At 42.9% G+C, this 26066-nt stretch overlaps 2 protein-coding genes across 9 annotated transcripts in view; one reads left to right on the plus strand and one right to left on the minus strand.

The window, feature by feature from the left end:
- The window catches only part of Fam149b1 (family with sequence similarity 149 member B1), a 45908-nt gene extending 27142 nt beyond the window's left edge, over nucleotides 1-18766 (plus strand). For 5 of the 8 annotated variants that reach the window (XM_087911914.1, XM_087911917.1, XM_087911919.1 and 2 more), the window contains 6 exons: nucleotides 8470-8594; nucleotides 11867-11970; nucleotides 14619-14843; nucleotides 15244-15367; nucleotides 15611-15730; nucleotides 18207-18766. In XM_087911914.1, coding sequence (XP_087768040.1) covers nucleotides 8470-8594; nucleotides 11867-11970; nucleotides 14619-14843; nucleotides 15244-15367; nucleotides 15611-15730; nucleotides 18207-18434 — 926 coding nt within the window. In that variant the 3' untranslated portion in view covers nucleotides 18435-18766. Of the gene's footprint in view, nucleotides 1-8469; nucleotides 8595-11866; nucleotides 11971-14618; nucleotides 14844-15243; nucleotides 15368-15610; nucleotides 15731-17215; nucleotides 17295-18206 lie in introns of all 8 variants that reach the window. The other 3 variants (XM_087911915.1, XM_087911916.1, XM_087911918.1) reach the window with 3 other exon arrangements.
- Nucleotides 18767-20622: 1856 nt separating this feature from the next.
- Dnajc9 (DnaJ heat shock protein family (Hsp40) member C9) lies at nucleotides 20623-25798 on the minus strand. The gene is made up of 5 exons (XM_048426408.3): nucleotides 25513-25798; nucleotides 25208-25348; nucleotides 24875-25129; nucleotides 21593-21679; nucleotides 20623-21251 (listed from the first exon to the last, which is right to left on the minus strand). Exons 1-5 carry the CDS (start codon nucleotides 25690-25692, stop codon nucleotides 21138-21140), a joined length of 777 nt encoding a protein of 258 aa, XP_048282365.1. The 5' UTR covers nucleotides 25693-25798; the 3' UTR covers nucleotides 20623-21137.
- Between the last annotated feature and the right edge of the window lie 268 nt (nucleotides 25799-26066).

Genomic DNA, 26066 nt, shown 5'->3' on the forward strand with positions numbered 1-26066 from the left:
ATAAAATTTAAAAAAACTTTAAAAGTCGAGCCTAAAGAGTATGTGGGGTTTTTTGATTTTGTTTTGTGTTTTTTTTTTCAATCTCTCACATGGCTTTCTTTTTCTATGGATATTTACTGAGCTCTACATTTTTCTCTCCCCCCTCCCTGCCTCTTCCCTCTCCCCTTCAACCTTCCCCCAAGGTCCCCATGCTCCCAATTTACTCAGGAAATTTGGTCTTTTTCTACTTTCTACTTCCCATGTAGATTAGATCTATGTAAGTCTCTCTTAGTGTCTGCATTGTTGTCTAAGTTCTCTGGGATTGTGGTTTGTAGGCTGGCTTTCTTTGCTTTATGTTTAAAAACCATCTATGAGTGAGTACATGTGATAATTGTCTTTCTGTGTCTGGGTTACCTCACTCAAAATAATGTTTTCTAGCTCCATCCATTTTCCTGCAAAATTCAAGCTGTCGTTATTTTTTTTTCTGCTGTGTGTAAATGTACCACATTTTCATTATCCATTCTTTGATCAAGGGGCATTTAGGTTGTTTCCATGTTCTGGCTATGACAAACAAAGCTGCTATGAACATAGTTGAGCACATGTCCTTGTGGCATGATTGAGCATCCTTTGGTTATAGATCCAAAAGTGGTATTATTGGGTTTTGAGGAAGGTTGTTTCCTAATTTTCTGAGAAATTGCCACACTGTCATCCAAAGGGGTTGTACCAGCTTACATTCCCACCAGCAATGCAGAAGTGTTCCCTTTACCCCACAACCTTTCCAGCATAAGTTGTACTCGGTGTTTTTGATTTTGACTGGTTCTTTCAGGTGTAAGATGGAATCTCAGAGTTGTTTTGATTTGCATTTCTCTGATGACTAAGGATGCTGAACATTTCCTTAAGTGTCTTTCAGCCATTTTAGATTCCTCTGTTGCTCTTTGTTTAGGTCTGGACTCCATTTTTTTTTATTGGATTATGTGATCTTTCCAATTTCTTGAGTTCTTTGTATATTTTGGAGATCAGACCTCTGTCTGATGTGGGGTTAGTGAAGATCTTTTCCCATTCTGTAGGCTGTTGCTTTGTCTTGTTGCCCATGTCCTTTGCTTTACAGAAGCTTTATAGTTTCAGGAGGTCCCATTTATTAATTGTTTTTCTCAGTGTCTGTGCTGCTGGGGTTCTATTTAGGAAGTGGTCTCCTGTGCCAATGCGTTCAAGTGTTCTTCCCACTTTCTCTTCTATAAGGTTCAGTGTAGCTGGCTTTATGTTGAGGTCTTAGATCCATCTGGACTTGAGTTTTGTGCATGGAGATAGATATGGGTCTATTTTCATTATTCTACATGTTGATATCCAGTTATGCCCACACCATTTGTTAAGTATGCTTTCTTTTTTACATTTTATATTTTTTGCTTCCTTGTGAAAAATCAGGTGTTCAAAGATGTGTGGACTGATATCCGGGTCTTCTATTGGGTTCCATTGGTCCTCCTGTCTGTTCTTATGCCAATACCAGGCTGTTTTCAGTACTGTGGCTCTATAGTAGAGTTTGAAGTCAGGGATTGTGATGCCTCTAGAAGTTCTTGTATTGTACAGGATTGTTTTGGCTATCCTGGGCTTGCTTTTTTTTTTGCTTTTCCATATGATGTTAAGTACCGTTCTTTCAAAGTCTGAAGAATTTTGTTGGGATTTTGATGGGCATTGCATTGAATCTGTGAAAATTATGTTTTTGAAGATTGATTTATTTATTATGTATACAGTGTTCTGCTTGAATATATGCCTGCACACCAGAAGAGGACACTAGATCTCATTATAGATGGTTGTGAACCACCATGTGGTTGCTGGGAATTGAACTCAGAACCTCTGGAAGAGCAGCCAGTGCTCTTAACCACTGAGTCATCTCTCCAGCCCCTTGAAAAGTATTTTTTAATGCTTTGTACACATATCTGCTAGTTAATTTGTATTTAAATTTTTCTCTATTCGATCAACAGTTTACGTCCCAGTACTTTAAGGATGTTGTCTCTGGTCCTCTCCTTTGTGTTATTTCTAACAAGAAGCCTGATGCCATTTTGTCCCAATCTGTGTTTTTCACTTCTGGCCTAGAACCATCTGTATAGACAAGGCTGGCCTCAAACTCACAGAGATCTACATGTCCATCTCCCTTGACCTAGGATTAAGGACACATGTCACCACACCCAGCCTCCAGCTACATCAATATTTTCTTCTTATTGCTGATTTCAAGCAATTGATGATGTACTTTGCTGTAGTCTTCTTCCTGTTTCTTCTGGCTGGAGGTAGCTGGGTTTCCTGTGTCTGTGGACCCAGGAAACTTCATTTGGAGTTTTGAACCATGTTTTTTCTTCACATGCGTTTGTTTCTTATTATCTGTCTGGATGCTGGTTACTCAGAAATGGGTTTGTTGCATCACAAAGCCTTCAGATAACGCGGGCTTAAAAACCTTTTTCTTCCTCTCCCTGACTGTGTACAACTATGCTTTTTTTATGTCTGTCTGTCTGTAATAGCCTCTGTCTCCTCTTCTGCTTAGTATCCATGCTTAAATCTCTATTAATAAATGTATTTAAACTCCAATCTTGATTTATATTTCTTTTTTTCCTCTTTATTTCATTTTCTTTTTTCTGTTTGTTTGTTTGTTTGTTTTTTCCAAAACAGGGTTTCTCTGGGTAGCTCTGGATTTAGCTCTGTAGACCAGGCTGGCCTCAAAATCACAGAAATCCACCTGCCTCTGCTTCCCAAGTGCTGGGATTAGAAACATGCACCGCCACCACCTGGCAATATCCTCAATCTCTGCTGTGATGTTAAATATGGTATTGTTTATCCACTCTATGATCTTTATACTTTCATGCCTCCCTTTAGTGCTGTGAGAAAGTAGAGTAGTGCTAGGCATTTAATCACACGCCTGCAATGCCAACGCTCTAGGCTGAAGTAAGAGAATTCTGAGTTCAGGACCAAGCTTGGCCACACAGTAAGATCTGACAAAAAGGAGGGATGTAGACTATCTTGGGAACCTGTTCCTGACTTTGGTTTTGCTTACTGATGCTCTCTTCATTTTGAGTTAATAGTTTCCTGTCCCATATCTTTGAATCTTTGATCTTGGAAACAAATTTAGGTAATAGCAAAGCATGTCTCATTAGTTTATATCTGTAGTGAGGGGCTGCGGGCAGGCCTGCTTTTCATCCTGTCCAGCTCCCGCATGGCTAGCTTAGCCCCGGAAATAACAACACATAAATTGTATTCATTTAAGCACTACCTGGCCCATTATCTCTAGAGAGTTAGTTACTGGCTAACTCTCACATCTTGATTAACCCATTTCTAACCATCTGTGTAGCATCATGAGGTCATGGCTTACCGGGAGAGATTTAGCATATCTGACCTGGTGGCTGGCTCCATGGCATCTGGCTCATAGCCCTCTTCCCAGCATTCTGTTCTGTTTTCTCCGCCTACCTAATTTTCTGTCCTATCAAGGGGCTAAAGCAGTCTCTTTATTGACCAATGAAAATAACACAATAGACAGATAACCCTCCTCCATCATATATCTCCAAGATTTACTCTTTTATTATCCATTATCCATTGTGTTGAAAGCCAATGTCTTGTAGCTTCCCCAGGCTGAATATGGTGGTGCACACCTTCACTCTCAGTAGTTAGGAAGTGAAGACAGGAGGATCTCTGTGAATTCAAGGCCAGCTGGAGATAGAAAGTGAACCTTGTCTCAAAAAAATTATAAGAATGGATTATACACCCTTCTGCATGTTTTCTTTCAACATGAATGTTAGATTATTATGTTTACTTATAACAGTATTTTTGTTGCTGTATACTATTTGTTATATCTACTGCTGATGACTAGTTGGGTAGTGTATGTTTTTCTGCAGAGTGCTATTAGGAACATCTCCATGTGTCTTTTGGGGGAACATTTATACTGGATATACTTGCATAGAATTGGTGGGTCATGTGATAAACTATGCCAATGTCAGTGACATCACCCCCCAAAGTTTTTCTAATGTGACTTTACCTATGTACACTCTCTCAGGTAGTGTGAGTTCTAACGAGAGGTTTTTGAGGGCCAGCCCCAATGCTCTCTCAGGGTCCAGAAAGAAATCTATAGCCAGAGAAGGCTAGGGATCTGAGGGCGATCCATATTTCTTATGCTAGTTTCTTTATTCTTCTGTTTCTATTCTAATTCTCCTGTCTTCCTTCTAATTCTTCCTAGATTCTTCTTCTATCTTCTCTGTAGTTTAAAAACTCTCTTTCTCCCAGAAGCCTTGAAGTGATAAAGAAATTACAAGAGTTGCCTCTCATCACTCAAAAGCACATTCCTAGAGCAAGTGATAAGGAGCTGAGCTGTTTACCATGGCAACACAAGGGTCCAAGGTTACAGGACTAAGTCCGTGACCAGAGGGCAGAGGGCACAGTGCCCAGTGAGATAAGTTTTGAGATGTAGGTCTTTTGTTAACATACTGGCAAGCAAAGAATTGGCATGCTTTTCTTAGGGTGCTTTGTGTAGTAACCGTGGTTGGACTTCTGAGACTCTGACCTTACGCATAGCTTACACTTGTGATCTATTTTTTAAAAGCCTTTAGTCTAGTTTGAACTTGCTCTGAGGTAAAAGTGGGCTAATTGTATGCAGTTTGTGTTAGTCTAAGGAGAAATTGTTATTTTTTGATAATAGAAGTAAAAAGGAACAGAGCAGGCTTTTAAGTGTCTACAGTCTTCATGGGACAAATACATCTAGTTATGAAGTGTGTCCCAGTGAATATATTCTATATATCAAAATTATTCTGTCAAAAGAAAAGTCATCTTTCTGACAATCCACAGATATGAGCCCATAAGACTGAGATGCAATCATGAGATTTCATATACACATCACGAGATTACACACTACAGTGCAGGTATCGGGGAGACACCAGCTGCTTTAGCAAAAATTAGCAACACTTTCCAGAGTTGATGGTCCTGCAGACCTTGCCTGGGCAGAGTTAACCTCCACCAGATAACCACTCCTCTGGTGAATTGACATCTGAACACTAGTCACCTGTAGTAAGTAATTCTCACGGCCCCTGACAGAGTTCTAGTTGCCCAACCTTTGCTATGTTTGATGTCTATGTGTGTTCCCTTCTGAAACCCAAGAGAACAGGACTGATACTTTTCATTAAAATTACTTGGTCAGGCCAGTGAGAGGGCTCAGCAGGTACAGATGCTTACATGCAAGCCTGATGCCCTTGATTGGATACCCCAGTCTCATGAGGTGGCAAGAAAGAGTTGATTCCTTAAATTGCTCTCTGACTTCTACACACATGCACATGCACTCCTGCCAGCACATGCTCATATTTCTTCCCCATCCCCCATAGACACAAACAAAAGCAAAAATCACTGGGTATCTTGTAGTGGTATACACCTATAATCTCAGTACTTGGGGGAAGCAGAAGGAAGAGGAATTGAAGGTCAGCCTAGGCTACATAAAACCCTGTTTCTAAAACCTAAATTAATTAATTAAATACAATGAAGTGGGTTATTTTTATGAGTGTTTTGAAGATATGACAAATGTTAAGTCTGGGGCTGAAGAGACAGCTAAGCAGTTAAGAGCCCTTGTTCTTGCAGAGGACCCAGGTTTAACTCCCAGCACCCACATGATGGCTTACAACCATCTATAAGTCCAGTTCCAAGGATCTGACATCTTCTGACTAGTCTTTCCTTTTTGAAAAAAAGAGTGCTTTTATTTTATTTTTGTGTGTTCACATATTTGTCTGCTCGTCTGTCTGTGCACCATGTGCATGCAGTGCCTGCAGAGGTCAGGAAGGTGGTGCTGGACCTCAAGACTGCAGTTATAGACACTTGCAAGCCATTATATGGCTGCTGGGAATAAAACCTGGGTCCTTTAGAAGAGCAGCCAATGCTCTTAACCTCTTTTCTTATACAACCCAGGATCATGACTGCCTGGGGGTAACACCATCCAACTTGGGCTGGGCCCACCCACATCAAGAAAATGCTGCAAAGCTATGTGCATAGGCCAGACAGGTGGAGGCAGTTCCTCAACTGAGTGCATTCTTTCCAGGTGACTCTAGTTTGTGTTGACCAAGGGGGGAAAAAAAAAACTAACCAGCACAGAAACCAACCTGCAGTTTAGTCATGTGACATTCTGTTATGCTTTGTTTTTCTATAAACCAAAAGTATATAAAACTGAGTCATGTATCCATATCCATATTTCTCTTCTTTATTTGTTTATTTGTTTGGTTTGGTTTTTCAAGACAGGGTTTCTCTGTAGTTTTGAAACCTGTCCTGGAACTCTGTAGACCAAGCCAAGTGCAGATGTATAAGAAGGGCCTCTTCCTCCCAGGAACTTCAGCATTTGCTGTGCACAGAACTTCCACTCCCGGGTCCTCACCTGCACTCTGGGCATCTGTGCAAAAAGACGCACAGAGCTAACTAGAGCTTTCAGAGGCTATACAGCTTATGTTAGTGATCATTTTAATTGTCAATCAAGATGGTTTTTGAAATCTAAATTAGGAAGAAAATACTTAGCTTTAAGTTATTATCATGTTTTTAACCCTAATTCGCTAATGGGAACCAAGCTTCACCACTCACTGTTTCTGAAAAGTGGACCATCTCTGAATTAGACAGTGAACCAGATGAGGAGAATGGGAATGATTTAGAGACTACGAAGACAAGGGTTCATATTGGTTTCATCCAAAAACATCATTTATCCTCCAGCTCATTTTTCCCCCCTCCAGTTCATTTTCAGTTGTGTCTAATGATAAAAAGTTCAAAAGTCCCAGTGATGAGGTCAGAGAGTAAAGGAGCTGCCAAGCCTGACAACCTGAGTTTAGTCCCCAGAACCCACTTGGTGGAGGAGCAAGATGTCAAGTTGTCCTCTGACCTCCATACAATACCTTGGCACATGTATGTACCCACATACAAATAAGTAAACATACAGAACTTTTAATCTCGCAGGGCAGTGATAGCACACTTAATCCCAGCACTCAGAAGGCAGAGGCAGACAGAACTCTGTGAGTTCAAGTTCAGCCTGGGCTGAGCTACAGACCAAGTTCCAGGACAGGCTCCAACACTGCATGGAGAAACTCTGTCTCAAAAAATAAAAGAATTAATCTCAGTTCCATATATACTAAAATTTGGCAGTTATGACATTCTTGCATATTTCCTGTCACACACATGTTACGTTTTCTCTATGCTTGCCAAGGCTGGTCACTGTTCACTATGCTGATCTTCAGATTTTTTGTATACTAAAGGATGTTTTTCTGTTTTCTTTTGTTTTTTGTTGTTGTTGTTGTTGTTGTTTTGCTTTTTTTGTTTTTCAAGACAGGGTTTCTTTGTGTGGCCTTGGCTGTCCTGGAACTCACTCTGTAGACCAGGCAAGCCTCAAACTCAAGAGATCCAGAACTGGGATTAAAGGTGTGGGCCACCTTTTTCCTTTAGATTTATTTTTATGCGTGCGTGCGTGCGCGTGTGTGTATACATGTACCTGTGTATGCTGGTACTGCAGAGGCCCAAGGAGGTTATGGAAACCCTTAGAGTTGTGGGTTCAGATGGTTGTAAGCTGCCTGATGGAGATGCTAGGAACCAAACTCTGAGTCCTCTTAGAGAATAGCAAGTGTTCTTAGCTTCTGAGTCATCCCTGCAGTCCTAGATTTACCTCCTAGTTCACCAAAGCTTAAATCTTAGTTTAGAGGCTTTTGTAGATTTATTGTGTTCTTTAAAAAAATGCTTCTTTTTATATTTTGCACTTACTCATATTTTCAGGTCTTTTAAGAAAAATGCTAGCTTTACATTCAGTGTCTGTCTGTCCCAATTTTGGAAGTCTTTCCAGAAGTAACAGTGCTATTCCACTTGCTTTTTTTCCAGGGTGCTTGATCTCCATATAGAAACTATGATTTTAATGGTTTCTAGTTTCAGTGCATTGTCTATGGCGTAGTTCTCAACTTTCCTAGTGCTTTTACTCTTTAATATGATTCCCCACGTTGTGACCCCAGCCATAAAGTTAGTCTTTGCTGTTTCACAACTAAATCATAATGTAAACATCTGAATGCAGGGCGTCTGATATGTGACCCTGTGAAAGGGCTGTGAAGTCAGGATTAATGATCTGAGGGTTCTGCAGATCTACAGCAGTCACTAGCAACATGTGGCTCTTTAACTTTAAAAATTTTGTTCCACAGTTACAGTCGCCACATTTTAAGTGTCCCATGATGTCATCCGTTATGACCACCACATTGGGCAGCACTGATGTAAACATGTCCATCAATTCCAAAGGCTCTGTCATAGATGACTGCTTTTCCTTCTGCTTGGCACCTCCAGTCATCACCAGCCTGGAAAGCTCTTTAAACTGAGCCCTCAGCCTGAGGGTGTATAACTGTGTGGGTATGCAATGAGCTGCAGAAGGGAGTGAAGCCTTTCTAGACTACTAGCTGTCAGGAAAATTGTCTCACAGAACTGTAATCAGAAGAGACCTATGGATAATGGATCCTTTTCTTTGCTCAGATGATGAGAGTAACATTGAAATTACCAGACTGGATTCGGCAAGTCCCTGTGTGCTGAACGAACAGCATCCCTTGGTTTTACCTCGAGTGCCGCAGTCCAAGGTGCTGTCCATCACCTCAAATCCGGTAAGCCTCAGAGCAGACTATGAGAAACTGGAACTGTTCTTGCCAAAAGAAACTTGCTCAGGTGCTTGCCTTGGTTGTATTATTTCTGGCAGGGTTCATAACAACGTAGTCACTTTTTTTGTTATAAACTGATTGGCCCATTAGCTCAGGCTTCTTATTAACTCTTATAACTTATATTAGCCCATTATTCTTGTTTCTGTTAGCCACGTGTCTTGGTACCTTATTCGATGAGGCTGTCATATCTTGCTTCTTCTGTGGCCAGGTCACGAATGCAAAACAAGCTTTCCTCTTCCCAGAATTCTCTTTTTCTCATTGGCCCACCTCTACTTCTTGTCTGGTTGTCCCGCCTATACTTCCTGCCTGGCTACTGCCAATCAGCATTTATTTAAAATATCATTGACAGAATAAAGACCATTGTCCCACACCACTTCCTCCTCTTTTTTTTTTTTAAAAAAAAAAAGAACTCTGAATCTAATATCCTTTGTTTAGTTTTTCTTTTGACCATTAGCCATAACAACTTGTAACCAACATTTTAAACAAAGGAAAATATTCATAGTCCATTTTTTGGGAATGTAGGTGTATTTTCCAGGCTACTTCCTGCTGGTTGGGGGTACTGATAATCTTATGGGAACCTAAAGAAAATTTAAAATTATGACCAAGTCCTGACTGGAGTATCCTGTGAGGCTTGATTATCTCAGGCAGCAGTCCTGAATCTGTTCTGGATGTAGAACTCAGACATCTGGACCATCTATTCCTGCCAGGAGATCTCTCAGATGGTCTTCCTTGATCAAACCTGATTTTTCTTAACTCAAACTAAATCCATAGCCTCTCATTTTCTGTGGAAACAAAAGCAAAACCTCTTCTGCAAAGTAACATACCTTTTGACTTCAATTTTGAAGTCAAGGTATTTTCAAAATACCTCTCTTGGATTAATTCAGCAGCATTTATAAGCAAATATCTTTTAGCAGCTGTTGCTCCTTCCTCAGCATTCAAACAATTCAAAGAGAGCATAATGACATACAGTATCCATACTCTCTGTGTATTTTTCATCTTTACATGGCTTTATTTTAACCTCTATTTCTTTTATTTTTACTTTCAATTTTTGGTTTTTGGAGACAGGTTCTCTGTGTATCTTTGGCTGTCCTGGAACTCCTTCTGTAGACCAGGCTGTCCTTGAACTCACAGAGATCTGCCTGCCTCTGCCTCCCAAGTGCTGGGATTAAAGGCGTGGTGCCACAGACCTTGAATTCACAGAGATCTGTCTGCCTCTGCCTCTCAACCATTGGGATTAAAGGTGTGTGCCATCATACCCAACTACTCTTTTTTTATTTTAAGGACTTTTAACCTTTTTCTTTCCTCTCCCAAGCCTGTATATATTTTTTAAACACACTGTAAACCATTTAGAGGTTTTCTTTGTCTTCGAATCCATCTTTAATGTATATCTCTCTTTTTCTGACCATGTGAATCTTTAATTTGCTAAACAGTATGGAGAGGATTAAAGCTGTGGGTTTGACTGCTGGATCCAGCCCATTCCTTAGCTTTCTGCTATTCCAGCCTCATGGCAGAGGTACCGGCTATAGCCATGTTTATTGCCACAACTCTATGGCATTTCAAGGTCCCTGCCAGCAAGTAAGCTGCAGAAGTCTGCTCACAAACCACATTCAAATGCTCTGTAGCTGGACCTCCTGCCTGAAAGAGTCAGAGTTTTCCCTGGCAGGACAGCCCAGAAAGCCAGCATTTTAAAACAGCATGGCTTTTTTTTCCCTGCTACAGCATGTAGTCAGCTTTTCATCAACACCATTTAAGTGTTTTGTGGCAGGGCCTCTTAAAAGAGCTGCAAGGTTTTATAACTAAAGCTGAGTCAGGAAACCTCTCTTAAATGAGATGCAAACAGAGCCCACCTGAGAAAATGCTGCTATTAGTAAGCTATGCTTGACTCTATTATTTTATGTCTAGAATTACTTCCCAAGCTCTCTCAGGCTTTATGTGGATGCAGTTGTCCACCTGGGTGCCATTTGTTGACTGAGGTTTCCTGTCCTGCCTGGTTCCTGCAGTTGTTAAGTCCCAAAGAAATCACACAGAGTTTTATATTAGTTATGAACTGTTTGGGCCATTAGCTCAGGCTTTTTGTTAACTCTTTTAACTTATATTAGCCCATTTTTCTTGTCTAGGTTAGCCATGTGGCTTGGTACCTTATTCAGCAAGGCATTCACATCTTGCTTCTTCTGTGGCCGGGTCATGACTTCATAGTCATGTTGTTAAGAGATGGTTTCATTGTATAGCCCAGACTGGCCTCAAACTCACTGTGAGTTCAGACCAGCCTTGAACTCACAATCCCCCTGCCTCAGCTTCTCAAGTGCTGGGATTACAAGAGTATGCCATCTCTTCTATGGCAGAAGAGGTGGTTAAAGGGCACTGAGTGATGGCCAGCTCACATTGGTAGTATTAGAACAACTACGATTAGCTCCTTATAAAGCCTTTGAAATTTAGGTTATCACATGGACAGACATAGGGAACTATACCCCTGTAGTTCCAGCTACTCAGAAGGCTGGCACAGGAAGATTACTTGAACCCACCATTTCAAGGCCAGTATGAGAAATACAGAAAGACACTGTCATAAAAATTTTAAAAATAAAAAATAAAAGAAAGAACAATGAATGATCAAGAACCAGCACTCTAGGCTAGTGAGAGACAAGTCTGCAGAGCTCAGAATCGTGTGCTAGTGAAAAAGATCAGTTACTTTGCACTTATTTCTTCCTCTTGTTCCCAAGTTTGCTTATGGCTTTACTATTTAGGGTTTCATTTCTCTTGTAAGCAGTAATAATGCTTCTCTCTGCCCATGAGAGTGGCCATTAATTTTCATCTATGTTGTTCAGCTGTCACTTAGAAATACAGAACAAGGGGCTGGAGAGGTGGCTCAGCAGTTAAGAGCACTGGCTGCTCTTCCAGACATCTTGAGTTCAATTCCCGGCAACCACATGGTGGCTCACAACCATCTGTAATGAGATCTGATGCCCTCTTCTGGCATACAGGCATACATGCAGGCAGAACAATGTATTCATAATAAATAAACTTAAAAAAAAAAGAAATGCAGAACAAGAAAAGAGCCCTGTTTTCCTGACAGTGCACCTTGCCGGCTACTGGTCAACTGTTGTAAAGTTAAGGCACAAGGTTGGGGGAAAGTGTAAATAACCTAACTGGAAAACTAATTTTGCAAACTTAGCAAATGGAGCAGGTGTCTTCACCAACCAATGTATGCTTTTGACACATAGATGAGTTTCTGTCAAGCAAGTGGTCACCAGCCAAACGTGAATGGCCTCTTGGTTCACGGGATGCCTCTACAGCCAAGGAACCTGTCCCTGATGGATAAGCTCCTGTAAGAAGCTCGGCTTTTCATTCACTGGAGAGCTTAAGTAAAATGCTGAGAAAGAAAGGAAAGAAGCCAGTCACCACCAGGCCACTGGGTGGCAGACACAAGAGAGGATAACAGTTAAGGAGCAAAGTCTCTCTCTATCTCTGGGAAGGAGACCCAGGTCCTGGCTACATACAGCAGTGTGTGGCTGAGTGTTGTGTGTGTGCTGCCCACATGGACTGCTGTACAACCCCAAAGGAAAATCTGTGTCTAGGGATTTAGATAATTACAAGGCCATCCTAGTAAGAAGAATGGTGTGTGAAAAGAGTTGCAGATGAAAACATGTAAAATACTTAGGAAAAAGGAGACCATTTTGGCATAAAAGTGTCAGATGTCAGAACTTTAATGCTTTCAGGCCAAAGGGATTGCTTAATGGATACCAAGCCTGACAACCTGAGTTTGACTCCAGGGAATGAAGTGGTGGAAGGAGAGAACTGGCTCCCTAAAGCTGTCCTCTGACCGTCATACATACACTGTGACTGACATGTGCGTACCCACACACTTACAGAAAAAGTTTTTTGGTTTGTTTTGGTTTTGGTTTTGTTTGTTTTTGTTTTTTTGTGGCAGGGTCTATGTAGCCTGGAACTCAACTATGTAGACAAGGTTAGCCTTAATCTCTGAGATCCACGCTTCTGCTTCCTGAGTGCTGGGATTAAAGACATGTGCCAACACATCAGGCTCACAAAAAAGTAATATTTTAGAACTTCAATGCTTCCAATCAAAGATAATTGACAATATTGTAGAATTTAAATAGTCCATGGTAAAATTAGTGGGAAAGAATTCCTGAATAAATGTGATCAGATTGTGATGGCTATGCATACAATGTTAGTATCTGTGCATGTAGTTGTAGATGACCACCATAATTTACCTGTGCTGTTTTCCCTAGGTTGTCTTAGGTGGGGTTTATTATGCAGAAAGGCATCATAAGTATTTTGTATAGAACACTTTTGAGGACATACAGTCACACTTAGGACGCTGGGGCAGATGACACAGCATGAGACGGGAACTGTACTGCAGCAAAAGGAAGTGAGAATCAGCAGGAGCTGTAAGGGTGTGCAGTCAGCACCGGCGGGGGGCGACGGGGAACAGGGCCACAGAGCTTGGCTGCACGAGTAGTCGACCCCCAGCACTCAAAGAAGGAATGGCTGAGCTTAGGGGGTATTGTAGTAACAAATGAATCCAAGTCAGTTCTGAGATTTCAAGCTCAGGAGGTTCATTTTTCTTTTGGGCTCTGTTCTCAGTAATGGACCACCTTCAGAGATTGGAGAGATCAAGCTTGGAGACTGACTTAAATGTCACCTAGTAAAAGATGGTAATTGAACTCACCGTCGGACAAGAAAGGAGTTGACAGAATAAAACACCGATGGAGAGCAGCTAAAGCCCATGACTCTTTTTTGTTTTGTTTTTGTTTTTGTTTTTTTGGGGGGGTTGCTTTTTTTTGGTTTTGTTTTTGTTTTTGTTTTTCGAGACAGGGTTTCTCTATAGCTTTGGAGCCTGTCCTGGAACTAGCTCTTGTAGACCAGGCTGGCCTCGAACTCACAGAGATCCACCTGCTATTGCCTCCTGAGGGCTGGGATTAAAGGCGGGCACCACCATGCCTGGCTAAGTCCATCCTTTTTTAATTAGAATATAGTGAGTGAATTGGAAAAAGAAGACATGAGTGGGTGGTTACTTAGGAAGACAAGAGAGCTCTCTAAGTCTCCAGGGCTAGAGCTTGGACACTCCCTTTCCCAAATCCTCCCAAACACCAAGGCCTGGACACAGCCCAGGCCCGACAGGCTGAGCAGTCACGGCAGAGGCAGGCTCCTCACTTCTTTCACTCTCCTCTATCCTGTCTCCTAGACGTCTTAGAATCGCCAGACTTCCTGGTATCTTTGTAAAACAAAAACAAAACAAAACAAAACAGAAAGCCCCTGCTGTGTCTATAGAGCAGCACTAGGCTTATGAGAGAATCGCATTCTTCAGCTGTTTATGCAGACAGGGGTCTGCTCTGTTCTCACTGCCCTGGGCAGCATGGAGCAGGAAACCTTTGCTTACTTTAAAGGTTTACTTTTATTTGTATGAGTGCTTCACTTCCACATATGTATATGTGTCGTGTGTGCAGTGTCCACAGAGCCCAGAAGAGGGTGCTAGATTCCCTGACACTTAGTTCACTACTTCAATAGCAAATCAGCACCAAACCAGTGAGGCGGCTTGGTGTCCCAGATCTAACCCTGAGAACATTTCATCAGCTCACAAAGTGCTTCGAATATTTATTGTAGGACTGTGGGCAGGACGCACTAAGTACCTGTCAGCCTTGCCTTCCCCACAACTGAGCAAGTGACTGTGGCAAGTGGGCCTTGTGCATTTAACCAAATCTTCATTCTAGAAAGTTATGAGTGAAACAGGTCATTGTCAGGTACACAGCTGTAATCCAGGACTGGAGAGCCCAGGAGAAGGATCTCAAACTCCAGCCCGGCCTCTGCTATCTAAAAGACTGCCTGAATCCTAGGTAGCTCTGGAAGCCGCTCGGCTCTTCTCTTCCCGGAACATCTTAGGTTGAGGCTTCTTACCCAGAGCCCTGTCTTCTTTTACATAGAGATTTTCATTGTGGTTTCTGATTTGGCCACCAGAGATCTTGATGACAAGCTACTTATGAGGCCCGGCTCCAGTTCCGTCCTTTCAAACCGAAATTGGCCAAACCGAGCCCTGGAGCTTAGTACGTCATCTTTATCATATACAGCACAGTCCGCCAGGAGACGCAACCCCCCACCACGCACCCTTCATCCGATCAGCACAAGCCACTCACGTGCTGGGACGCCATGGCCTGCAGAAGAAATCCTCAGAGGATCCCGAATGTAGGTTTCAAAAGCAAAACTTCTGAAACCAGTAAAACTAGTACCAATAGTTATGTGAATAGTAATAGAGAATGAGTTTGACTATAAGATTTAAGCTATGCCTGGAAACAAATACTCAAGTAGTCATACTATGAATTGTCTGTAGTTTAAATCCAATTCATTTTTTTAAGTTTTATTGAAATACAAATACTGGATGAGATCATTCAGTTGATTCTGCTGAAGATTTGTATTTGTGAAATTTAAGGGAGGGGGAAAAACTCTTTCCAAAATTGCTTCCCCTTTTCTGAAAATCTAGGTGAGCACATTAGACTTAGCGACTTAATGACTGCACTTCTCATTGATTTGCTTGTGTTGTTACAACTTTGCTTTTGCATCTCGGTTTTGCTGGTGGGCTCTGCAGTCCAGTGACTGCAGACACGCTCTCTTCTCCCTCTCCAATGCCCCTGGGTCGGAACAATCTGCTGCCACCTATTGGAACAGCTGAAGTAGAGCGTCTGAGCAACATGGGGTCACAGCGGCCAACAGTAAGTCTCATTCATACAGCCTTCAGGTGTGTGCTCTGTAATCTCTTGGGCAGTGGTAGTTCTGCAGAGTTTATGGTGACCATAATTCCTCTCTCAAACATAAGCCGGGCTCTAGGCGGTGGGAGTGGGGTTGGAGCTGTGGGCAGCGGTGCCACCGCTGTTGATGCGGCACTTGCGCAGCAGCAGCACACCCCCCCCCCCGCCACACCCACACATATACTGTTAGCTGTTTCTCCTCTGCAGAAAGCCCATGGTGACTCCAGCAGAGCTCGGAGCGCAGTGGTGGACGAGCCTAACCAGCAGCCCCAAGAGAGGCTCCTCTTACCTGTCTTCTCTAGACCCAACACAACTCAGTCATTTTTGGTAAAGTGCCTTACCTTATTGGCTTTGGAGGGGGTTAACACAGCGTCTCAGATAGCCCATGCTGGTCTTGAGCTCCTAATTCTGCCTCCCACTCCCAAGTGCTGGAATTACAGCAGATAGCTACCTACCCAGCTCCTGTTTGTCTTTGGTAGTTGGGGAAAGAATGGGAGTAGGGTATAAGTTAGGCAAACTCAGGACTTTTTTTAGTGGTTTCATTAACTCTAAGGAAAACAGTTGGATGTTCTGATGATAAAAATACCAAGTGTTTCTCCTTAAAATTTTCAGTTGTCCCCATTCTCACTTTTTTTGGTAGTAAAATGCCCTTATTCATAAACTGAACATCCTCAGCAGCTTACTCTGAGCATAAGCACAATAAACTCCAGTGTACATCCCGTCAGCCTAACTTCTGGATAGTTACTGTCTACTCTGCTCTTGTGGAAAGTACTCCAGAAAGTGATGTCAGATTGAGGACTGAGCATAAGATGGCGCTCTCCCTGATGGGTGCTTTAAGTGCTGACACTTGCTCCTCACGTCTGCGCACCTGCTAGCTCTTTTGCTTTTAAGGGTATCTGGTTTTTGTTGTTGTTGTGTTTTTATTTTTCAAGATAGGGTTTCTCTGTGTATCTTTGGAACCTGTCCTGGAACTTGCTCTGTAGACCAGGCTGGCCTTGAATTCATCCACCTGCCTCTGTTTTCCAATGGCTGGGATTAAAGACATGAACCTCTACAGCCAGCTGAAGTAACTTTGAAATGTTTGAGTTTCATAAAGCTAAAAAGTAAATGGAAAGTCCGATTCCATCTCATGGTGTTGACTCTGGAAATAGCATGCTGTGTAATCAGACGGCACTCTACTGGCAGCTATGGTGTTGCAAACCTGCAATCCGAGCACAATGAAGGCAAAATAAAACATCCTTTTTGTCCAGTTGCAACATTATACCATATGGATTATTTATGTTAAGATTTTCTTAAACACCTATTAATAAAGTTATAGAACATGCAATTCTTATAAGTTAGCAAATGGCATTGTGGGCATCTGGTTTGAAACTTTCTTCCCGGAATTTAACATAGTGACCCCAGGTTGGCAGGTGACCGTTTTTCATTGTTAATGTCAAGGTTTTCCTGTGAGACTGGAGTGTAGGACACACGAGTACTTGGTCCCTAGCAGTGGCACTGTTTGGGCAGTTTAGGAGGTATGGCCTGACTAGAGAAAGTATGCTATTGAGGATGCGTGGGAGAGTTTGAAGACCCCCACCCCTGCTAGATAGATCTCTTAGCTTCCTGCTTGAAATTCAAGATATGGACTCTTCAGCTGTTCCTGCTGCCATGCTTTCTGCCTCCCTGCCTCAGACTCACTAAACCTTTCCTTCTGTAAGTTGCCCTGGTTTATGAAAGCAGTAGGAAATTAGCTAATGCACTCTCTAAGCCTCAAACAACGATCTTTGAGGGGAGAAGTTGCATCCTAAGACATCTTTTCTTTTCTTTTAGCCAGACACACAGTACCGAAATTCCTGTGCATCTGAGTATCCTCACCAGGCCCGACCTGGCAGAGGGGCTGCAGGTACAGGTGGGGCTGCAGTTCTTGCTTTTGTCTTTGTTCCTACACATCCTCCTTTCCTGCAGACTTTCTATATTTAGCTGTCCCTCATCTGTGTAAATCATCTTAGCATCGTTTTGGAAGATGGGTATAAAAGGAAGGCCTAAAAGCTCCAAATTTCTATTGTTTTTTTAATACCAAGTAAACTAATCTTTAAGGTAAATTACTTTTTAAACAAAAAATTTAGGGGACTGGAAAAATGGCTCAGTAGTTAAGATTTGCTTCTTCCAGAGAACTCAAGGTTCCCAGCATCCATGTCAGGCAACTCACAACCACCTGTAAGTCCAGAAGCCGAGAGATCAGACTCCCTCTTCTGGCCCCCACAGGTATCTGCACGTGTGGCATACACTCATAGGCACACACATAAACATAAATTTTTTAAAAAAAAACTTTTTTAAAGCCTCCAATCTTGTTACAACATCAGCTACACTTTTAGTCAGCTGTTAATTAGTTAAATACTTAGCTTAATGAAATGTGTGTCTTAGGCTCTTCAGCAACTAGACTACAGTTCTGAGTTTGTTTGGTTTTGCTTGGAGACAAGAGTCTCTACTGTTCAACCCTGACAGTTCTGGAACTCACTTTGCAGACCAGGCTGGCCTTGAACTCATGAAGATCCTCAAGCCTCTGCTTCCCTAGTGCTGAAAGGTATGTGCCACCAAGCCCAGCTTGCTTCACTTCTTAGATGATAGTTGTTTCTTCAGTAGGGTAGACTATTTAAACATGCCTTTTAGTGCCTTCGTGAATGTGTACTTCGCAGTATTCAGTCTCCAAATTTAAAGTTCACTAGTAATTTATGCAAAGGTCCCTAAGATATGAACTGTGATGTTCATCACCAAATATAAACTGTTGACTAATGTCACTCTGCAATTCTGTATCTGACAGGTCCTCAGTCACATGGGTCTACAAAACCTCAAAGCAGAGGTGGACCCATCTCTAGAACCAGGCAGTGACCAAAGGACAAGTGAGAACCCGCAAGGCTGCAGCAGACTGCGAACACATGGAGGGCTTCATGCACCAGTGCTCAGGCACCAAATAATGCACAGCTCCTACCAACAGCAGCTCGGTCCATCTTCAAGGGTCATCTTGGTACAACTGTCCGAGAAACACTAGAGTATCTGCCGAAGACTGCATGGGCAAGTGTTCCGTGTCCAGTTACTGTCTTCTTTCAGCTATTCCACTGGGTAGGAAAGATTGTACCCAAAGACGTGACAATGAAAAACAGCCCTAAATCACTGCTCATGTTGTCTGTAACCAATCACCAGTCTGATTCTTGTACAGTTCAGTGAGATTACACATACACGGATGATTCATATCACTGGCTTCAGAATATTTCTACTTATATTAATTTCTGGAGAACTGCACTGTTTTACCATATTTTTAGAAGAAAGTGCTGCCAAAAATCTGAGATACTCATCAAATAAATGTCATTCCTAAACTTTTAAGTTCTTTATTACTTTTTTTTTTTTTTGGTTTTTCAAGACAAAGTGTCTCTGTGTTACTCTGGAGCCTGTCCTCGATTTCAAATCCGCCTGCCTCTGCCTCCCATGTACTGGGATAAAAGTGCGCCACGGCCGCCCATCTCTATCACATCTTAATTTTTGTGTGAATACATGTGTGTGGGGGCATACACATGTGGGCAGAGGACCGACCACCTTCAAGGTGACTCCCATCTGAGTCAGGCTGAACTCAAGAGCCATCTGTCCAGCCACACTTTCCTTTTAAAAAGCAGAAATAAAAAAGCTAACCAAAGGTATCAGCAGTTTCTTTTCCTAGGACTGCCTCATATGCCTGCTTCACGCCAGGGTCTTTTGTGTGTGCATACATGTGGGGGCCAGGTGTTGTTGGGTACCTTTCCCGTTTCTCCATCTCATTTTTTAAGACAGGGTCTCTTGCTGAACTTGGAGCTCATGCACAACAGGGCTTTTTTTTTTTAGATTTATTTATTTACTTATTATGTATGCAACATTCTGCCTCCATGTATGCCCGATGCCAGAAGAGGGTGCCAGATCTCATTACAGATGGTTGTGAGCCATCACAACCATCATGTGGTTGCTGGGAATTGAACTCGGAACCTCTGGAAGAGCAGCCAGTGCTCTTAAGCTCTGAGCCCCACAACAGGGATTTTTGTCAGTGGCTGGGCTCCAAACTCTTCATGCTTGTGATGTGAGTACTTTACACTGAGCCAGTTCTCCATTCCAAGAGCAATGGAATCGGAGAACTTTTCAAAGACACTAGAAATGCAAGGGTGACTCTTGTTTTTTGAAGACAGGTTTTCTCTGTAGCTTTGATGCCTGTTCTGGAACTTGCTCTGTAGACCAGGCTGGTCTTGAACTCACAGACATTCATGTGGTATTTTATGTTATAAAGAAACAAAGCTTGTCTGAAGATCAGAGTGCAGAGCTAGAATACTAGGTAGCCATAGAGGCCAGGCAGTGGTGGCCCACACCTATAACCCCAGCACTCGGTAGATAGAAACAGCTCCCATAAAGGTGATCCTGGCACTAGAAAGGTGGAGACAGGAGTGATATGGCTGGACAGAGAGGAATATAAGGTGGGAAGACAGGAGCTCAGGGCAGTCTGAGGATTCACAGCAACAGGATCACCTCTTTGGTCTGAGCTCTGGTAGAGGTAAGAACTCTAGTAGCTGGCTGCTCTACTTCTCTCTGACCCTTTACCTGTTAGAATTAGTGTTACAGATCCACCTGCCTCTGCTTCCCAAGTGCTAGAATTAAAGGCGTGTGCCGGCACCACCACCCAGCAAAAGTGACTTAAATTATTTCCAGTTCTTATGCCATCAATTAGATAATATGCTTCAGATATCCCACACTGAATTATATTTGTGATCACAAAAAATGTGTTATGTATCTACCTTGAATTATAATGCTCTGTAGGAAGAGGCTCAATTTCTCGACAGCCAGGACTTGAACAGTCACTACAAATACACCACATACTGCAGCAAGTACCTACCACCCACCCACCCCCCAGCATAAATGAAAACCTGTTCTCACAAGTCTGCACAGTGACTCAGAGTACCCTCAGGCCACTCAGCGGAGTTCCTCACCCTTTTCACCTGTGTGTTCCCTAAAGTTAGTAATCATCTTTAAGAAAAACCCGGAGTATTGGCCAGGCGGTGGTGGCGCCCGCCTTTAATCCCAGCACTGGAGAGGAAGAGGCAGGTGGATCTCTATGAGTTCAAGGCCAGCCTGGTCTACAGAGTTCCAAGACAGTCACAACTACACAAAGAAACCCTGTCTAAGCAAAAAAATAACAACTAAAACAGATTGAAACACATCCACCAGACCTTTTAAGTTTACTTTATTTAGCCATATACAATCTTACAAAAATGTCTGCAGTAATATGAACACCCACTTCTCCTACCACAAGGACAGAAGACAAAACACAACAGTAGAACAGGAAGAACATCTGTAGGATTATTGAAACAGCTGTTCAAGTAGTCTGAGGGTGTTCTCTGTAGATAGAATATTTCTTTTTTTTACATTTTTTAAAATTTCACTTTATATTCCATCTGCAGTTCTCCCCCTAGGGTAGAATATTTCTTAAGTGCATGCACATCAGCTCCCTGGGCAGAAACCCCACGGAGGCAGATGTCGAATCCACCCTCCCCACCATCACCGCTACACCCTTCATGTGAAGCCCTCACACATTGTCAGGTGAACTCTAGGGATGACTCTTGCCTGGCTTAGGCGATCCACGTATTTTAAGCAGAAAAAAAACTTCTCTCAAAGGTTAAGCTAACGCCTGCCTTCACCTTGTCTACCATGGCACCACTGACATATGAAGAGAAAAATTCTATTATTTTTTTTCCTTCTTGGGAGCCGTCCTTTTCCCTTTGGAAGGTTTGCAGTATTTTGCTTCCATCTGAGCCAGAAAATTGTCCATTTCCTTTTGCCGATCCTTTTGTCTGCTCTGTTTGAGAAGTTAAAACACATCTTTTAAAATGCAACACTATCCTATGAGACAAAGTATTTCATGGTTTGGAGGGGTTGGGGCCAAGGAAGCACTCCGGTGACTAATAATGGGTACCGGCTTCCTTGGGAGTGGTAATAATATTCCAGAACCAGGGGTGACAGCTGTACAATGTGGAGGGGGGGGGGGGAAATTACTTCATTGTACACAAGGTGAGAGTTATGTGTAATTATGCCTTAAAAGAAAACAAAAACAAAACACACTGGAATCCATCCTAAAGAGTGTACATACACACAATAAGAGACCGTGAGAGGGCTGTGAGGGAAGTCTGCCACGTTTACCTGGATGAGTGCTTTCAGGTTATCCACTCCTTCCTGCAGTCCCAGCTCCTTTCTGGTCAGCTCTGCTTCCTTAGCCTCTTCCTGAGCCTGAACAGAAACTTTCATCAGACTCCATGGCAACCAAGAAATAATAGATTTACACCTTTTTTCCTTAAAGAAAATGTTAAGCCGGCAGCGGTGGTCCACACCTTTAATCCCAGCATTTGGGAGGCATGGATCTCTGTGAATTCAAGGCTAGCCTGATTTATAGAGCAAGCTCCAGGACAGCCAGGACTGTTAAACAGAGAAACCCTGTTTCAAAAAAAAAAAAAAAAAAAAGAAAAAAAGAAAGAAAAAGAAAATGTTAAGACTGCTTCTAGTGCTGGGGATACATGAATAAAATCACACACGGTTTTCAATAGAAGGTGGCGTACACTTCTGAGTCTTGTAAGCTCTTCTGTTCTATCCTAGAGAGCACAAGTACTTTGGCATTACAAACCGTATGGTGACACAAAGGAAAACAATCTACTAGGTGGACTGGAAGGGTCACATAGCCAGGAATGGCTTCAAAGGGCAAGCCAGGATCAGACACTTCAAGATCTTCGTCTGAAACCCAATTTTGTACAGAGTGGCAGTCTTGTGAACCATTGTGGTTCAAAGGCTTTCTCAAGCTGGCTAGCCGGCTTAGTGGTTAGCAGCACTTCTTGTCCTTTGAAGACATGCATGCCAGCATCAGGCTGTCTGTCACTCCAGCTCCTGGAAATCAACAGCCTCGTTGGCCTCGTGTTTGCCTCTGTGAGCACCTACACTCATGCACATACGGTGCACCAGCAAACACACACAAACACATAAATTTAAAATGTTTTCTGAGTAGAGAAAACATTAGGAAATTCAGTTTTAGCTTTTTTTTTTACTTGCCTTCAAAGCTGCCTTCACTTAACAGAATATGCCAAAATACCACACGAACATCTAAAGGCAGCAACTGTAATAATACGTGGCCCTCATCAAACAGAGGTCTGATCTCCAAAATATACAAAGAACTCAAGAAGAAATTGGACACCAAAAGATCATATAATCCAATAAAAAATGGAGTACAGACCTAAACAGAGAGCTCTCAACAGAGGAATCTAAAATGGCTGAAAGATACTTAAGGAAATGTTCAACATCCTTAGTCATCAGAGAAATGCAGATCAAAACAACTCTGAGATTCCATCTTACACCTGTAAGAATGGCCAAGATCAAAAACATTGATACAACTTATGCTGGAGAGGTTGTGGGGAAAAGGGAACACTTCTGCATTGTTGGTGGGAATGCAAGCTGGTACAACCCCTTTGGATGTCAGTGTGGCGATTTCTCAGAAAATTAGGAAACAACTTTCCTCAAGACCCAGAAATACCACTTTTGGGTCTATAACCAAAGGATGCTCAATCATGCCACAAGGACATGTGCTCAGCTATGTTCATAGCAGCATTATTTGTCATAGCCAGAACCTGGAAACAACCTAAATGCCCCTCGATCAAAGAATGAATAAGAAAAATGTGGTACATTTACACAATGGAGTTTTACACAGCAGAAAAAAATAACAGCTTGAATTTTGCAGGAAAATGGATGGAGCTAGAAAACATTATTTTGAGGTAACCCAGACACAGAAAGACAATTATCACATGTACTTACTCATAGGTGTTTTTTAAACATAAAGCAAAGAAAGCCAGCCTACAAACCACAATCCCAGAGAACTTAGACAACAATGAGGACACTAAGAGAGACTTACATAGATCTAATCTACATGGGAAGTAGAAAGTAGAAAAAGACAAGATCTCCTGAGTAAATTGGGAGCATGGGGACCTTGCGGGGAGGATTGAAGGGAGGAGGAGAGAGGCAGGGAGGGGAGCAGAGAAAAATGTAGACCTCAATAAATATCAATAAAAAAAATTTTAAAAAATAATACATGGCCATAACTCCTTGTAAAAATTTCTAATTAGCAAAGAATTTTATTAATAGTAGGAATAATAATAAGTTGGAATCTTGGTTATTCCAGAACAAAAACAAGCTTTGTTTTCCTCTCACCTCTCAAATGCAGCATCTCCTAAATCCCCTCACATTGGTAGGCAGTTTTCAAACTGTCTTTCCGCCATCAAATTTCTCAAACTAAAATTGCATGTTCGAGCACAGCTGTCTCAGTTTTACCTAGAAAATGATTAAAATGACTAGCGTGGTGGGCACAACAACAAAATGGTGCCTTCTCACTTCTTCCCCCTGAGCAACAGAAACGGCAGTCTCTTATTCCGGTAAAGCAGGCCCTAAACTCACCCCATACACAAAGGTCAGTTTTTCTCTGCAATTTCAGCATCCAAAAGCTTTGCCCACCTACTTGAGCCACACAGTAGACAACTCAAGTGCTCACCAGACCCCTAAAATCTTGAATTGCCTGCTCTCCAGGAAGCTCTCATTGTGAAAGCAACTGTTGCTTTAATAGCAGTCGAAGATCACTTTTCCAAAGTGCATAAACACAGACGCTCACTACCTTGAATTCCTATACTATCATTTGTAACAACCCTGGCTTAATCACAAATCCCAATCCTCAGCTCTCAGCAGTCAAGTGTTCCTCAGAGTGGACAGAAAGACTCACCTCAAGTGTGCTTACAAAAAAAAAAAAAAAGAGCCGATGGGGTCTGGAGAGACCACTCAGGGATTACACAGAGACCAGACCAGTGGGGTCAAATCCCTGGAAGCCGAAGATATAGACAGCTGTAAAGCACCTGACTTTGGTGCTGGAATCAACTTGGGCCTCTGTAAGAGCAGTGTATGTCCAGAGTCATCTCTCCAGCCCCTTAGTTTACAATTTTTAGTAATTATACGCATTTACAGAATTTTAAAAAACGAATCTGTGTTTTCTCCTCGGTGCTCGAGTACCAGGACCACCACACTCCAACATCTTCTCTCTGTCCACCAACCACATATGGACCACAGCCTCTGCCATGTAACCAGGCTCTGAACATTTCCTTCCCTAAGAAAGCAAAGCTACAAGGACTGCCCCATGTGAAAGGTGTTTCAGAAGCACTTTAGGGTGATTTCAAACAATCCATAAAGTAAAATCATTTTCAGCATAACACACGGGGAGGGGGGGGAGGGGGGAGGGGGGTGGGGATAAAAAAACAGGGTTTTCTTCATGATCTGACAAGCCTGTCAGACGAGTGCTGCAGCTGAGCCCCATGTCAGCAGTCCTGATTCCCATCGTCCTTAATACTCCACAATCCTTTTCTGAAGCAGCTGAGATATGCTACAAATAGCATTCAGACTTACCCTCCTTTTCCTTGCATTCATCTTTTGTTTAGACTCTTTGACGAAGGCATTGTACGATGGGACCTCCTTGGCATCAATAGCTTGTTGAATGATGTTCCTTAGCCTGGGTTCGTCTGTGTATTGCACACAAAGCACAGACTCCATGATCTGATCCATGTCGCCCTTGAAGTCCAGATAGGCCTGCTTAATATCGGCTAGCTCTTCTTCAGAACCTTTGTACGTCTTTTCAAAAGCTTGAATGTCTTCTAGCGATATCTAATAACAAAGAAGATTGCTTTAACTTCGAGAATTGTACTTATGAACTGGACGGTGGAATTAAGCAAACCCTGTTACCTTTTTAAAGAGTAACCTCCAATACGCATCCCAGTCCCGGTCTTGGTTGAGGCCACCAGAGTCCTCGTCCACTGTCCCCTGTTCATCGTACACTGCTCTCTGCTCCTTGTCACTCAGAATCGCATAGACTCTTCCCAAGATCTGCAGGCAAAGAGCATCCAAAAGTCACCCTGAACCACCCGCTGACACCGTGCGGCTAGAAATGCTTAAAAATTCCAGGCCAGGGTACAGTGCGCTGTACCGGGGATAGTGTCGCTGCGGAGTGGGAGAAGTTCGGGTGGCAGTCCGAACGCGGGCCCACATACCTGGAAGCGGCGGGTGGCGTCCTCTTTCTGATCCTCGTCTACGCGGTCGGGGTGCACTTGCAGGGACACCTTGTGGTAGCCGCGTCGGACCTCGCCGTCGGAAGCCTCACGCCGCACGCCCAGCACCCGGTAGAGGTCGGCGGTGCCGAACACCTGCTCACAGAGCTCCAGCAGCCCCATGGCCGGGAAAGGGCCGCTCTGTCCGTCCACAGTCGCTTCGCACTCCCGCGGCCTCTACCCACCCACCGCCTTTTCCCGCTCAAAAAGCCTTGATCGTTGCGTCACAGGCGGTGCATCGGGGGCGGGGCCAGAGCGCTTTACGGCAGCCGCAAAGCGGACTTGATCTCGCCCGCGAAAATACAGCCCTCTGCGTGCGTTGACCGCCTAGTCTCCTGGAGCGGAAGCACGCCCTCCCCGCTTCTCACCCAGCACTCCTTCCTGCCCTGAAATCTGCCATCAGGATTCTCACACAGAAGCTCACTCAATGACACATGAAAACATTTAGCAGTTTCTCAATAGAAAGCGGTTACTCGGGCTGGCAAGGATACTCAAGC

Source organism: Myodes glareolus, chromosome 12 (assembly GCF_982192425.1).
Source record: "Myodes glareolus chromosome 12, mMyoGla1.1, whole genome shotgun sequence".
NCBI lineage: Eukaryota > Metazoa > Chordata > Mammalia > Rodentia > Cricetidae > Myodes > Myodes glareolus.

Bases quoted from the DNA above. Each gene is read 5' to 3' on its own strand.
- Dnajc9 (XM_048426408.3), bottom strand. From the start codon at position 25,692: ATGGGGCTGCTGGAGCTCTGTGAGCAGGTGTTCGGCACCGCCGACCTC. The intron at 25,130-25,207 runs GTAACAGGGTTT...CTTTGTTATTAG, and splicing joins GGAGGTTACTCTTTAAAAAG to ATATCGCTAGAAGACATTCA. The intron at 21,252-21,592 runs GTAAACGTGGCA...CTTCTCAAACAG, and splicing joins ACCTGAAAGCACTCATCCAG to AGCAGACAAAAGGATCGGCA.